Raw genomic sequence first — 14533 nt, forward strand, 5'->3', positions numbered from 1 at the left:
CACGGACAGAGCTGATATGTCCATTGGAGGCCGATAATGATAAACACGGGCAAGAGGAACTGGGCTGGGAGAAATTAAATCAAAACCTCATGTTCTGCTCCTGCCAGAGCGCTACAGCAACCTCAGGGGGCGGAGAGCAGTGTCACTCAAATAAAAGAGGGTCACAAGTAGTGTCGTGGGCTGTAGAATGCCAGCCAAGCTTCTGTGGAGGTGGTAAACTCTGCACCCCCAGTAGCGGAGTTGTCACTTTCGCAAAACTACGCTTTTCGAAACCATGGGAATTTAATTCAACGTTGGTGAAATCCATAACATGTGCGTTTGTAAAGCAACGCACGTTCACCCGTAGGCATCTTGACCATGAAGTTGAACACTGGCCCCTGCAGTGGCAGCATTAGTCCACTGAGCCACCAGACCCAGGCCAGGTCACCCGACCGGCCCATCATCACGGAACTTGATCTGTCACTATTTAAAAGTCAGATCTCAGGCTGTCACCGAGCTCGTGGGAGGTTGTAACTCGGGGCTTTAAGTGGGACAGGTCTCAGACCCGGCAGAAACTAAACAAGATTAATTTATTATAGGACTGAAATTCAACAGCCTTTACAAACCCGCCTAGCGTATAACCCGGGATTAACATTTAATAAAGCAGCCACGTGCAATTAAAGAGGATTAAAATTAGAATAGCATAATTTTTCTTTTGACAACAGCAATCTTTAACAAGCAAAATAGAAAGCAGCTCCACATCCGGGCCGGGGAGGAGACCTGGGAGGGCGAGGGCTGCCCGCGCATGCGCTGTTCTTGGAACTTTCGTGTGTTCTCAGCTTGTGCCCAGTGGCGGCGGCGCATGTGGACTTCAAAAGCGGCCGTACTTTAATGAGTGCTGCGCCGTGCGGCCCTGGGAGGGGGCCGCCAAAGCGCCCAAGGCAAAAAAAAAAGAAGCAGAAGTCCAGAGGGAGCCCACCCCGCCTTCGTTAATGCCGCATGGTGCGGCCAAAGCAGGATTTCAGGCGGGGCTCCTGTGAGCAAGACTGAGCCCAGCGTGGTGCTGCAGTGAGCCGCTGAAGACACGAGACCAGCCGGAGTCCCCACAAGAGCTGGTAAGTGGGGCATGCTCTATGTTTAAAGCGTGCGTGCGTATAAAAAAAAAAAAAGAAAGAAATTACATGAGGTTGGTGAGGACAGAAGAGGGACAGGAGATGTGCACATCGCGCGTGTTCACGGGCACGTTCACAGGCTCCAATCGCCCTGCGCATGCCCATCTCCAGTCCCACTTCCAAGGCAAGTCAGCAACAATAGATCTCGCTAGCGACAGCGCTTTCGCGCTGCATTCGCCAGGCGAGACCTAAAAAGAGTATTGTTTTCCAGCCTTACCAAACAAGATGAATGAACCAAACAAAGCGGTAGTACTACAAAGAAACTTATTAAACAAAATTACACATTTTAAAGATTGCATATCTAGCACCATAAGGAAAAATACTGCTCTCTGAAACGATTAAATAATCAACAATCTGTTAGGTAGTGCTGAAGGGAGCTTTGGAGATGACACCTTAACTACTGTAATATCTATGGAGGGCGCTTAAAAAAAAAACCACAGAGTTGTTACAAAGACTGCAAAACCTGACCGCTAGAATATGCACACATATGAATTGAACTGTGAAAGCTCTCTAGTGACTCCCATGGAGCACCAATACACCTTTAAAGTCCCCGGTACAGTTCACAAGGCCAACTGGCAGAAAGGACTAGAAAATCCACTTTAACTTGCACCTAACTGAATCCTGAACAGAAATCTGCAATGGCAAACCTCATCACCCAATTACTGCTTAAATGGCTGCACCACAGCAGAGTACTTCTAGGAGTCCAGGCTCTGGAACACAATGAATCCAAGAATGAGATCACAGCCATAGTCCATGAATAAAAAAAGTCTAAAAACTGAACTTCAAGAATGCTTTGAAACTTAAGACTGTCCAAGGATTTTAATTCAAGCAAGAAAAACAGAAGACAAAAAGTACAGGCTAAGGCACGCACGACTAGGGAGTTGGGGCGGGCAGGTATTAAAAATAAATGTGTGATTTAGAGGGGTTCTGTTTGGGGAGAAAAGCAGTAAACGCGGAGAGCAACCCAGAGCAGAGGCACGGGATTGCCGTGGCAAGAAGCACAAAAGAGCAGCACCTGAGGTAAAGAGCAACTGGGTATGGGAGGTAGGTATCTAGCAGAAGTAATACACTGAGAGCCCTAGAAAACACTTACACTGCTAGAGTGCTTAATGAAAAAGTAGTTCCCTAAAAGGGAGCAGCAGAATGATACAAGTCAGCTAATTAAAAGTTTTGTAGAGTCTCTCTCCCAAAGAAGTGGCAAAATCAAGATGCTGGAAAGCCATCAAATAATAATCAATCAAGTGACAACATAGCCAACAAACAGAACAGCGGGCAAGCACTATTCCCACATAACTTCTTGGTACCACCCACAAAAGGTCTTTCACAACCAGACAGCTTAAGTTAAAAGCAGGGCCGGACTGGGAACCAAAACCGGCCCTGGCAAAGTGCTTGGCCGCCCGCTAAAAACACCAGCCTTTGGATTGCCCCTGCCAACAGAGTGCCCTGTAACTGCGCTAACCGTGACGCCTTGCTCAGCGCAAGACCGAAAAGTTCCAGAAATGATTGTCACTACCATATGGGGTCAAAAATAAGCCCACAACGGAGACAAAGAAACAATGTACACCAGAAAAGTAAGTAGAGAACAGCAGTAATCTTAGGGGTATTCAACTATCTCCATGATCACACAACCAAACGGGGAAAGGGTTACAATAAAGATGCACTTCAGCAATTAATTTTGAATTGGTGAATCTGTTAGTTAACCAGTCTCTTCCATTTCTGATGACCATTTAAGTTGCAAAATTAAAAATAACGTCCTAAGAAAGAAATATTCACCTCAAAGTTCGAACCTGGAAGGTCATTAAACCAGGCCGCTTGCTCTAACGATAGGTCATTCTGCTTATTATATAAATGAATAAGAGGGGAAAGGAGAATATGACTATTCGTCAAGCTCTTTTGATTGAAAGACAACTAAAGCCAACGTTATGAAGTCTCTGCAAATTACATAGCGCTCCAAGAGGGTTACATTCTCAAAACATAGCCTGTCTTCAAAAGGAGGGCCCACCTGAGTGAATCTCATGTCAGACATAACTGCATTTCTAGCATTAAGTGTGGATATAAGGGAAAATGGACTAGCTAATGTTTGACCTAATTAAAAAAAAAAAAAGAATCTGACACAAGGAGATCCTTAATTCAGAGACTAATCACCTTGTCCATTATGCAAGAAACAATCTCCATCCAAATGCAAGTTCCAATAATTTTAAAGTACTGATTATCTTTTAAATTCTCGAAATGCCTGCAAGTTTGAATAATCCATCTATGAAATCTGACACTGAAAGTAACACAAGGCCCATATACACGGTTTAATACTGTCCAATAATAGTCCACACTTAAATGCCTACTGGCTTTAACATTTGCTGTTCATAATGAACACGCAAGGCCTACTTTTATTATACCTTTTCAAAACAAAAAACATTAGACCAATTGCATTGATTTCCAAAGTAATAAACATTACCAATTCAGAACTACTGAATTGAGTGTACACTTTCCTTCAAGGTAACCAACCATCAGCCATGCAGTCAAACTTGCAAATATACCAAATTAAAGTTTGCAAATACCACTTTTAGGACAGCCTAACCATAATTACTGAACTGCAAATTCTCGACTTACCACATTGGTCAAACCCCTAGCCGACTGACAATCTGTGAAATTCCATGTGACAAAATGTAACAGTCTACAAGTTTTAATACCGTATAATAACAATCCACTGTCAAATGCCCACTAGATTGGTCATATGCTTTTCACAATAAACAGGTCCCGCCTACTACTGCCTTGTAGTAACTTTCATGATAAACATTTCAAAACTAAAGCATAGAACACGCTTTTTCCAACGGAACCAATCTGGCCTGTACCCTTTACCACCGACTTGTCAACATAACAAATGTATGCCTACAGCATTGCTGTTCATTTTTCCCACAATGCAATTATCAGGGACACTGTAATAAGATAAATACGAAAAAAGCTAGACTAGGCAAAACATTCAACTCTTATAATAGGTTAACGAGGACAATCAAAATGCAAACATTCTACAACTAAGATTTGTCAGGGGTGGGGGTGGGTGACCAAAACTCTTGCCCACGACACCAATCTGGGAGATTCTCTGTAAAACCTCTCTAGGAATTAATACTGTACACATAATCCACCCGTAAATGCCTACTGGCTTTAAACTATCTATGCCTTTCACGATAGGTCAGGCGTTCTGCCTTTGCGATAACTTTTCAGAACAAACAGATTAGGCGTGCAGTCTTGATCACAGCTTTGTCACGATAACCAACTCAGCCCTGCCATTGAGCGTAAGCGCTTCAGGAGAGAAACTGCAGTACAAGCACTCAGTGGAAGGTCACAACTTCTGCCTAATCAAAAGCTGAACTCAAGACAATCAACATGTAGGTGGAGCTGAAGCCCCTCCTAGCAGTGCATCTTAAAGCTTTTTTTTCTATCATATATGGTATGGCGATAGCTGCACTGTCAAGCTAGACCCAAATATGAACCTGAAATGATAAAATGGTTTACCACCCCCACCCCCCAAAAAAAATCACACATGGTTAATGTTCTCTTTCCAAAAATGACCACCTTCCTTTCTGACACTAAATATAGAAGCATCTCTTTTTTACATGTCAGATACTAGATTGTCAAATAATGAATGGCAAGATGCACGCTCAGTAAAATTGTACTGTCAGCACTTGTGTATTTTGTATTCCGAGCAGCTCTCATTTACTCTACACTGTTAACATGTCTTGAAAGGAACAACATCGGGTGTCGTAATGGCACGTTCTGTATTTAGACACTATAACATCTCTATAGTAAAGTGCTTGTAGTATGCTCATTTAAACTAAACTCTTCAAGCCACCTATTAGTTGAGTTTTACACCATCAAATCTCCTTGCAAGTTTTAGGTCTGCCTGCCTTATTCATCAACCAGAAAGGGTCCTGTGAGACAATACCAAGAGCAGAATGCACATTATAAATCTGTACACCATAACAAAGAGGTAACACCATGGGTACTTGAGGCTGTCGAGCATTAATACGAAGGTGTCCAACAAGTGCATATGCTGTGTCAATTTAACATTTAGCATCTGAATAAACAGGTTACTGTCCATTATGTTAACTTTAAGTGCACTCCTGGTTGGCCAGCCCTGGGTTCTCAACACAGAGGGTGATTCCATACTTCAAGGTGGTTTGTAGTTAAGGCAACACATTTCGGGTGTTTTCAGAGCCTGACAAATTTGGAAGACCAAAGGTGCTGGATGTGTTTAAATTCGCTCTTTCAATACCCACGCTATAAACAGGAAGTGTAGGCTCCAATTTAAGATCCAGTATAAAGCAGTGTTCAGACCGTAGACTTCCTCGAGCAGCGAATACTTCTCATGCCACTGATCCCCTAAAAGCTCGCTCTGTGGGCACTGCCTATTCACCGTTAATAGACTCTGTTTGAAAGCCAGTTAGCAGGTTTTACTTGACAATAAGCCAGGGAGTCCATACAAAGTGTACACACCGGCCACGCTGGCACACAGGCTCAAGCTGACAAATGGTCTACGTTTCTGTCGGGGTCGATCTGGTGGCCCCCACACAAACCAAAGATTAAAGCAAATCCATCTCTTCGAGTATTTTATACTGCGTGATTTGAAAAGAAATTAACGCGGCCGTCAACAAATCTAGGAAGAAAATGGGTTTTCATTTTTGACTGTTCGGCTAACAAACATGAAGGGGAAAGAAATGTATATATTAATCAGAAAAATGTCAGAGGTAGAAGACTTTTACGAACTGAAGTGGCAACGCAATACCATGGGCCCAAGGATTGTAAATTCTCGGGCATGCATGAGCTGCATGTGCGGCTAGATGCGTTATTGTGCTCCTCGACATTGATACCAGCGATAGTGAGCACCGAATACCTCACACGGACGATCTTTGATCACAACCCGTTACTAGTCACTATCTGATGGTTTCCGGGTGTCTCCTGTGTTCCTACCTGGAGGTTACGCCCCGAGATGCTAGAAGACCCGCCTTTCCAAAAAGATTTAGGAGGAGAGGATAACACAATACTTCGCAGAGAATGATGGCACGACTGAGGAGAGAGCGACAGAGTAGGATGCCTTCAAAGTGGTTGTCAGGGGGTTTTGTATAACTCAGAAAGTGGGAGTACGTAGGGTGCTATTACACGACCTCGATAGGGCAGACAAAAAACTCAGGGAGTTGGAACAATTAAGACCGGGTCACCCTGAACTACAGCAACAATGTGCAGCAGCGCAGGAAGCGGTAGCAGTTGAGGTAGAAAGGCTGCGCAGCTTCGTCCACAAGACATACATAGCCAGATCCCATGCAGAAGGAGACAAATCAGGAGCCTTGTTGGCCTGGCTTGCCAACCCCCACGCGACGAGGCTCCCCTATCATGTCCATGCACACAGTTGAAGGGGCAGAGGTGTATACCCAGCCCGAAATCCTGCGCAGTTTCTCGAGCTATTATGAGGCTCTGTATAGGAGTAAACTAGCAGCTGGATCTCCGGCCATTAGTGAATTTTTGGAGGCTCTCCCCTTCCCGAGGTTAGACCCTGAGCAGGCGAAGGAACTGGGCAGGGACATTGAACTGGGGGAAATTTGTCGCGCCATAAAGCAGATGGCGCGTAATAAGACCCCAGGGTTTGACGGTTTGCCTATTGAGTTTTATGCCACGTACGTCGACCTGTTGGCTGCCCGGCTGCTGGCAGTCTACAGAGAATCGAAGACCCTAGGTGGGCTACCGCATACTATGCGCGAAGCGCTGGTGATCCCTTTACTTAAGCCCGATAAGGAGAGCAATGAAACGGCAACCTACAGCCCGCTGTCGATGCTCACGACGGATTACAAAATCCGGAGTAGCATTTTGGCTTCCCGGCTGCTGGAGCACATGATCACACTGGTTCATTAAGATCAAGCGGGTTTCATACCTAAACGTAACACCATCATGAACATACGCCGCCTGATGCGTGTACTAGGCGAGGATCATGCGGAAGCCCCTCACCCCATGATATTGTCGTTGACCTGGAAAAGGCTTTCGACAGCCTCGAGTGGGAATACTTATATAGGGTCCTTGGATACTATGGAATAGGTGACGGATACCTGAGATGGACCTCAGTGCTCTACGCTTCGGCGAAGGCCAGGGTGAAGTCGGGCATACTGATATCCCCGCAATACTCGGTGGAAAGAAGCACAAGGCAGGGGTGTTCGTTATCCCCATTGCTCTTTGCACTGGCGGTTGAACCCCTCACGATGGCGGTCCGAACGGGGGCTCATTACAAGGGTCTGCGGAGCATAACGGGGCAGCAGCACATTTCCCTATACGCTGACGACCTGTTGCTCTTCCTGGAGGATGCCGACGGGGCCCTGAGGGGAGCAGATGACCTATTGACCACCTTCGGTGCAATCTCGGGCCTTAGAGTAAACTGGCCTAAGACATGCTTGTTCCCGATACGCAAAGGGGAACCCCAGCCCATTATGACACGGGCAGTCCGATGGGAGCCCAGCTGCCTGAAATACTGAGGGGTCTATATATATCATGCCCCAGCTGATGTGCTGGAGGGCAACGTCTCTCGTTTCAGGGCATTAAGGGGTAGCATGTCCTTTTGGGCGACCCTCCCGCTATCGGTGGCGGGCCGAGTAGCGCTGCTGAAAATGGTGGCGCTGCCACGCCTACTCTATTATTTTAGAACGCTCCCCATTTGGATCCCTTCCGCTGTTTTCCGCCACTTGAAATCGTTAGTGGTGTCCTTCCTATGGGGAGCGGGCAGACGTAGAGTGGCACTTACAACACTAATGAGACCTAAATCGGAAGGCGGGTTAGCTGTTCCCGATTTCGAAGGGTATTACCTAGCGGCTCAATTACAGGTCTATACCCAGGAGATAGCTCGAGAATTCAGAGGGCCGGAGGATAAGCGGGGTTTGGGTATACCCAGGCATGTACTCTCCTATATAGCCATGCAGCAGAGAATGACCCTCAGTGACCTCACGCAAGAAGAGCGCACGCTTCGGCTATGCTGGAACCGCACACAGCGCAAAGCGGGGATGCGACACCCATATGCCCCGGAAATTCCGTTAGGGATGCTGACGGCGTTGCCGCATGGCGGAGATTGGTCGCAGCTTCAGTCCTGGGAGGACGCGGGGATACAGGTCTTAGGAGATTTATACGAGGACAGAGCATTGCTGTCCTTCCCGGCGCTTATGGACCGCTATGATCTGCCTAGAGGTGACTTCCGGTTACACACAGCGCTCAAGAGGGCAATACAACTACATTGGAAGGAGGGGACGACCGAGCCAACAACGACAATGACCTGCCAGTATACCATGATGGCAGCTGGTATGGTTAAGGCGGTCTCGTGCCTGTATACCAGAATGCTTAATGAGGGGTTACCACCGCTAGTGCTCCTTAAGAATAAATGGGAAGCTGATATAGGGAAAGAAATTCCAGACAGTTTGGGCACAATTGCAACGTCGGGCCTGGAAGAGCACGCGTAATGCGCGATTTCAACTAGTTCATTTTTATATCCTTCACAGGGCGTACCCGAGCCCGGGAAGGATCAAGAAATATTTTGCGATTGATACAGCGGCTTGCCCTAGATGTGGGGCAGCGGGAGTGGAGATTGCCGACATGCTCTGGTCATTCCCTAGTTTGAGTCTTTACTGGCAAAAGGTGGGAGATACACTTAACACGGTGTCAGAGCGCGATCTGCAGTTTGACATGGCTGTTGGAATCCTCCATTGGTTCCCGCACACCCCTAAAAACAAGATTACGAGCAAATGTATAGATATGGGACTCATCATAGCGAAGCGCGAAATCACACGACACTGGAAGGCACATATGAGCCCAGCGGACACTAAGTGGCGCGCTGAGTTTCTTAAATGGGCGGGTGGAGAGAGTGCATTGCGATTCCAAATAGCGCGACGGCAGCAGAACGATAAGACTTTGGAGGCGGCGCAAGCGTGGGAGGCCCTGGTGCAAACACTACACGACTATGATACACAACTTATTCATGAAGACTAACACCATAATTAGACGGTACACCCATACCACAACAGGTACATTGGGGGTGGGGAGTTGTGTTTTACCTTTGGAATCCCTTGAATGCTATGAACGCTTTATTAAGGTCGCTCTTATGGGCCGTGCTTACTTTGAGGACTACTACTGAGCACCCCATCGGACAAACCCACCTGACTGATTGCGGGGAGGTGGGGACTGTTCCAATTGATGCAAGCTTTGTTTAAACTACTAAAAAATTTGTTTAAAAAAAAAATGGCACAAGGATTGTAAACTACAACAGAACACTTCACTGACGTTTCTTCCCCCTCTCACATACACAATAAGCAGGGTCACTGGAACTATGCAAGTGTGCAGCCGTGGCATTTAACACTAAAGATTTGCCGCATTTGCCACATAATCGGGCATCTGCTAGAAAATGCTTCTAATAGTGCAACATTAGTCACACGTCCCATCAGCTACAATTATTGAATTACCATCACCACATAACATGGCACCAAAACTAAAGAGTTTCCAATGGGATGCACTCCCCGACCAGCCAGAACAGATAGCCTTACTGGTATAATTTACGTAATCTGATAAAAGGCAAAGTTCGAAACCTCACTAATCTAGATACAAAGTAGCTAAGATTCCACACAAGTTGACAAATTGGACAACAAAAATATTTTCCACCGTTCCAAAAGAAGTTACAACCAAATGCCACATAGAATAAAACGATAGCTGCAGAACTCAGACATTACCCTGAAATGTACTCCAGTCAACGAGAAAAAAACAACTGATCAAGAAAGTCATCACCAGAATTTCGAGTTCGATAGAAGGCAACACAAATGGCAGAAGGTGCCACAGAAACGCTGTTAGCATAACGTTTTATCCAGGAGAGATAGAACGTTAGTACAGCAAAACATCAAGAGCATGTGTTCCACATTGCTAAAAACATTTTTGCACATGGTCTTCATAAACAGTACTGTGCCGTGGTAATTTACGCCACAGCAATTGCCATATGAAACATCTTCCTCCCCTCTGTTTGAAATGGGGACCAATAGGAAGCTAGTGTGGCAAGGCCACAGTAGAAGAGTAGGTAATAATAATAATAATAATCCACATTTGTAAAGCGCACAATCACCCGTAAGGGTCTCTAGGCGCGGGGGGGGGGGGGGGGGGGGGGGGGGGCGTCGGGAAGATTAAGCGAGCTATTGCCCAGAGTCGCATGGTGCTGGGCTAACCTGCCGCCGGAGCCGGGGATCGAACCCTGATCCCCAGATTCCAGCGTCAGTCGCCCTGGCCGCGGCGCCACACCTCTCCCACACCTCCTCTCCCAGGTACATAGAAATGGACTTTGTTCCTCGTGAACATCAATGCTAGCCCACGAACACATTTGAACGTCAGATTTAGAATGTCTAAGTCGATATGGTTCTTCAAAAGCAAGACACACTTATTAACGCCTAGGGTGTAGAGGCAACCAGATAAGGATCCTCATTCTGTACAGCTTCAAGACTAACTGGTAGGCTTGCAGTCCTATTGCATATATCTACACAATCCTGTTGTGTATTAACAATGGCATCACAAACCACCTTGCGTGACACAGAGGTTATATGAAGAGATGCATTTCAGGTGTTGCAGCCTCAAGTAAACTCCATGAATCTCTTCCACTATTTAATCTTCCATGCTAAGATAATTGTCATAGACAACCCGTAGATGATTTACTTGTGACAAAAGTAAGAACATGCCCTAAAAACGTTGAATGTTGGGGCAGATAAGTAACATTCATCAAGACTAAGGCTTTAACAGCATACCTTACTTTCCCCATTTTATCTTCAAGCCACTAAAATTAATAATTGGGACACCAACCCATATGTTTCTGACAACATGGAGTAACCTTGTAGAGGACTGGTGAATCACAGATTAATCTGAGTGTTTGATGCAATGAGTGAAAACATAAGCCACAAGCCCTGAGCAGTGCTTAATTTATGTCGGTACCTGCTGGTACTCAGCACCAGCACCCCACTCTGAAAGCCCATCACATGATCGATATATATATTTTTTTAAAGCACAACTTCCTTTTACACTGAAACTAAAATACATTGCTTAGATACTTTTTATAGGTTTGGTGGCATTTGTTAGCGTGTGATGGTTAGTAGGCAATGGTGGCACTGATATTTAGCAGCCCTGCTAGTGAAATACCTTGGGTCATGGACCTTTTTAAATATAAAAATTCAACAAATTATGCACTGGTCAGGAGTAGGTCCGTGAAGGATCTCAAATTCGCTAAATAAATGAGTGCAGAAGGATGATCCTTTGGAACAATCTGCAATGCTCTTACCCTGCAGATGGGATCAAACTTCCCAGCTTTACTCTCTGGGACTTTGTTCTACGTATGATCTCCAGCTTCCTATAACGCCCCCAACCCCCACACCCCACCCCATCACACTGTCTAGTTCTGTCAGTGAGTAGCATTTCAGTATTCAGATACAAGGAAATTAAAAGATTCATTCCAAAGCAAGGAGAAGCAGTTTAAGGATGTTCATTTATTTAGTCAAAAGAAGTTTACCCAATACAAATATTTAAAAAAAACAATTTTCATGTCCCTAACGCTCTATTTATTGAGATGACCATGTTTAAGAGAAGTACAATTCTGTCCATTTAAAAATTAAAAACCCTTCCTCATCCAGCACTCAGCTCAGTCTAAGAAACTCTTAGGCTTAAAAAGACTGCTGTGTAATGCCAAGTCAGAAGGCTTGGACATACACAGAAAGGAGGGACATTTGTGTGTTTGAGCTAACGGAAAAGTTACTTTGCACTGCTTCCCTCACATTTTGCACACTTGGCTACTGGTCTTTGATTAATCAGAATCAAGAACTGACCTAACACATCTGAGTAAGAATTTTCTGGCATACTCGTGGGTCTATTTTAACCATATTAACTATATAGTAGAGTAATCAATTACACATCATAGCGGACCCAGAATCTGATGAAAGGAAAACAAACATGGTGGATCTCATTCCTAATTACATAAACACCTTTCCAAATATGGTGTATACCGGTTTTATTACATGAAGACATAGGTGGTAGACAGTGAAAGGCGGGGATAGGCAGTCGAGCAGGATGAATGAGCCAAGCATGAATACTGGTACAGCAAAAAACGCGCCGCACACAATTGGCATTCGAGTCTCATGGCAGGTGGAACACAATGTTATAAACAGATGCCCAAAAACTTACTGTGAACATAAAACTGTATCTCTGGTAAAAAAAAAAAAACTCTGTACTCACCATCCATGTGCCGGGATACTGGCTCAGGAGTATCCCTGCCATCGCGCAGTGGGGGAGTTTCCTCATGGCCATAGGCATGATTATCATTTTCTTGATTCGTTTCTGGTCTCTCTCTCTGGCCCCTGGTTTCGGATACATTCGTAGTGGAGTCATCGCTCTTGTTAAAATACTTCTGCAGCCACACGGGTACAATACTTTTCACCGAATCTGTAACTCGGCCGATAATACCCTGCTTTCAAAGAGAAGATCTAATTAACTTAGCCAGTTTAAAGAAATAAAATACAATCCCCCAAAACCCATCACGATTATCCAAAAACAAGTGAATATTTGTGGAGCTTTGATGAAGTAATACATTTATATTCCTGCTACAGACATTTCAAAACAAGGAGATCAGTAGTGGCTGTCATCGCCCTAGTGCAGTGGTAGAACTTTCACGCCACTCACTTAACATGGACTCTCACCATACAAATATTACATTGCTATTGTCAAATCTTGAATGTGGTGAGAGGCAATCTATAAAATGGTGGTTCTCAAGTTTTATTATTATTTCTTGGAAAGCTCAGAGTTAATTTTTGAAAGGGACACGTTTTAAATACATGGAGAAAAATATGAAAATTAGCGTGGATCACCGAAAATCAAAGTAACAATAGCAAATCCGAAGTTAAAGTGATATTTGAGACCAACGGCTCCCAGTTATACAGCTAGTAGCACACGATAGTCTATCTAAAGACAACTTTAGGAAAGTGTGGTAGGTTAAAAAATATAAACCTGAAAATCAATTATTTAGCACAAGGAGAGGACAGCATGAATAATCTGTTCCTCTCATCTCCGCCTTTCTTATGGTGGGTGTGGGTGGCAGTGGTTGGAGGGAAGAAGCAACACAGAACAAAAGTGGGGTGCGTTACCATACATTCATAAAAAAAAAAATCGGATGAGTTTCCAATCAGACAGAGCAGGGAAACGGTCCGCTTTATTTAGTGGTTCTTTTTTTCTAAGCAGTCAGTGCTCCTTGGCACAGCTTCACTTTGTTTCTTTCTTGCGTAACATGAAATTTGGCATCATACATAGTCACTGGCAACAAAGCTACAACAGCGCAGTATGGTATTTTTCCGTTATTTGCCTTCAGAGGCATAGTCAACGTAGCATGGGCTCTAATTAACTCCCAACACTTCACACTGGCTGTAGTTGAAGTATATAACCGCTGCCCAGGAAAACAAGCATTTGCAATGCAATAGGTCTCGCATTTGCGAAAGTTTGAGCTATTGGCATTGTAAATGACAATGCCTTTTATTTATGCGTTTGAAAACCTGCAAGCTGTGCGTAAAAAAGCACTTTGTACTTCTAGTCCATGCTTATGAGAAGCAAGGCCGACGGTCTCTTTTACTGCTAGCCTTACTTTTCGAAAGCAAAGACTATATGTTCAAAGTGCGTGTTTATGCACCGATTGCAGGTTTTAAAAACAAATTAACAAAAGGCATTGTCATTTACACAATGCAAATAGCTCCAACTCTTGTAAATGCGAGACCTATTGCATTGCAAATGCTTGTTTAAACATATAAAAGGTATTGTCATTTACAGTACCAATAGCTCAAAATTTCGCAATTTCGAGACCTATTGCATTGCAAATGCTTGGTTTCCCCCCCCCCTCTCTCCTTCTCCTTTCATACACATTTGTCAAACGCTGCAAAAATTCTCCGCAAAACAAAATCTGCTTCCTCTGTGGACAACCCTTAGCTACCGAAACTCTGCCTCTGAAGATATAACTATGTGGGTAATACTTGTCTGGCTTGATTAAATGGAATACGACTGTGGCAGGCAAGCTGCAAAAGAATTTCCCTCCTCCCTCCGCTTTTCTTTAAAGGGGAGTTAAGACATTCCACCTGTGACACCATTGAATGTGTGTGCGCTTAACTTGTCACAGCTAGGCTCCACAGAGAGGAAGCCTGCATTCTCAAATATTTCATGTTGTCACAGTTTGACTTATCCTACTCAAAGAGGGGGAGAGGTTATTCTGAACATTGCAATTAATAAAACCTACCTCAAGCACGATATCGCAGTGAAGTTCAACTCCTTTTATAAAACAAAAATGTACATTGTGCTATAGGTTAATT

General features: G+C 44.5%; 1 protein-coding gene across 4 annotated transcripts in view; it reads right to left on the reverse strand.

Annotated features, from left to right (window-relative positions):
• NUP153 (nucleoporin 153) overlaps positions 1–14533 on the reverse strand; it is a 454031-nt gene that overhangs the window by 373835 nt on the left and 65663 nt on the right. For 2 of the 4 annotated variants that reach the window (XM_078687970.1, XM_078687972.1), the window contains exon 2: positions 12423–12654. In XM_078687970.1, coding sequence (XP_078544096.1) covers positions 12423–12654 — 232 coding nt within the window. The remainder of the gene's footprint in view (positions 1–12422; positions 12655–14533) is intronic. The other 2 variants (XM_078687971.1, XM_078687973.1) reach the window with 1 other exon arrangement.

The sequence above is a fragment of the Lissotriton helveticus genome, chromosome 4_1, assembly GCF_964261635.1.
Source record: "Lissotriton helveticus chromosome 4_1, aLisHel1.1, whole genome shotgun sequence".
NCBI classification, from domain to species: domain Eukaryota; kingdom Metazoa; phylum Chordata; class Amphibia; order Caudata; family Salamandridae; genus Lissotriton; species Lissotriton helveticus.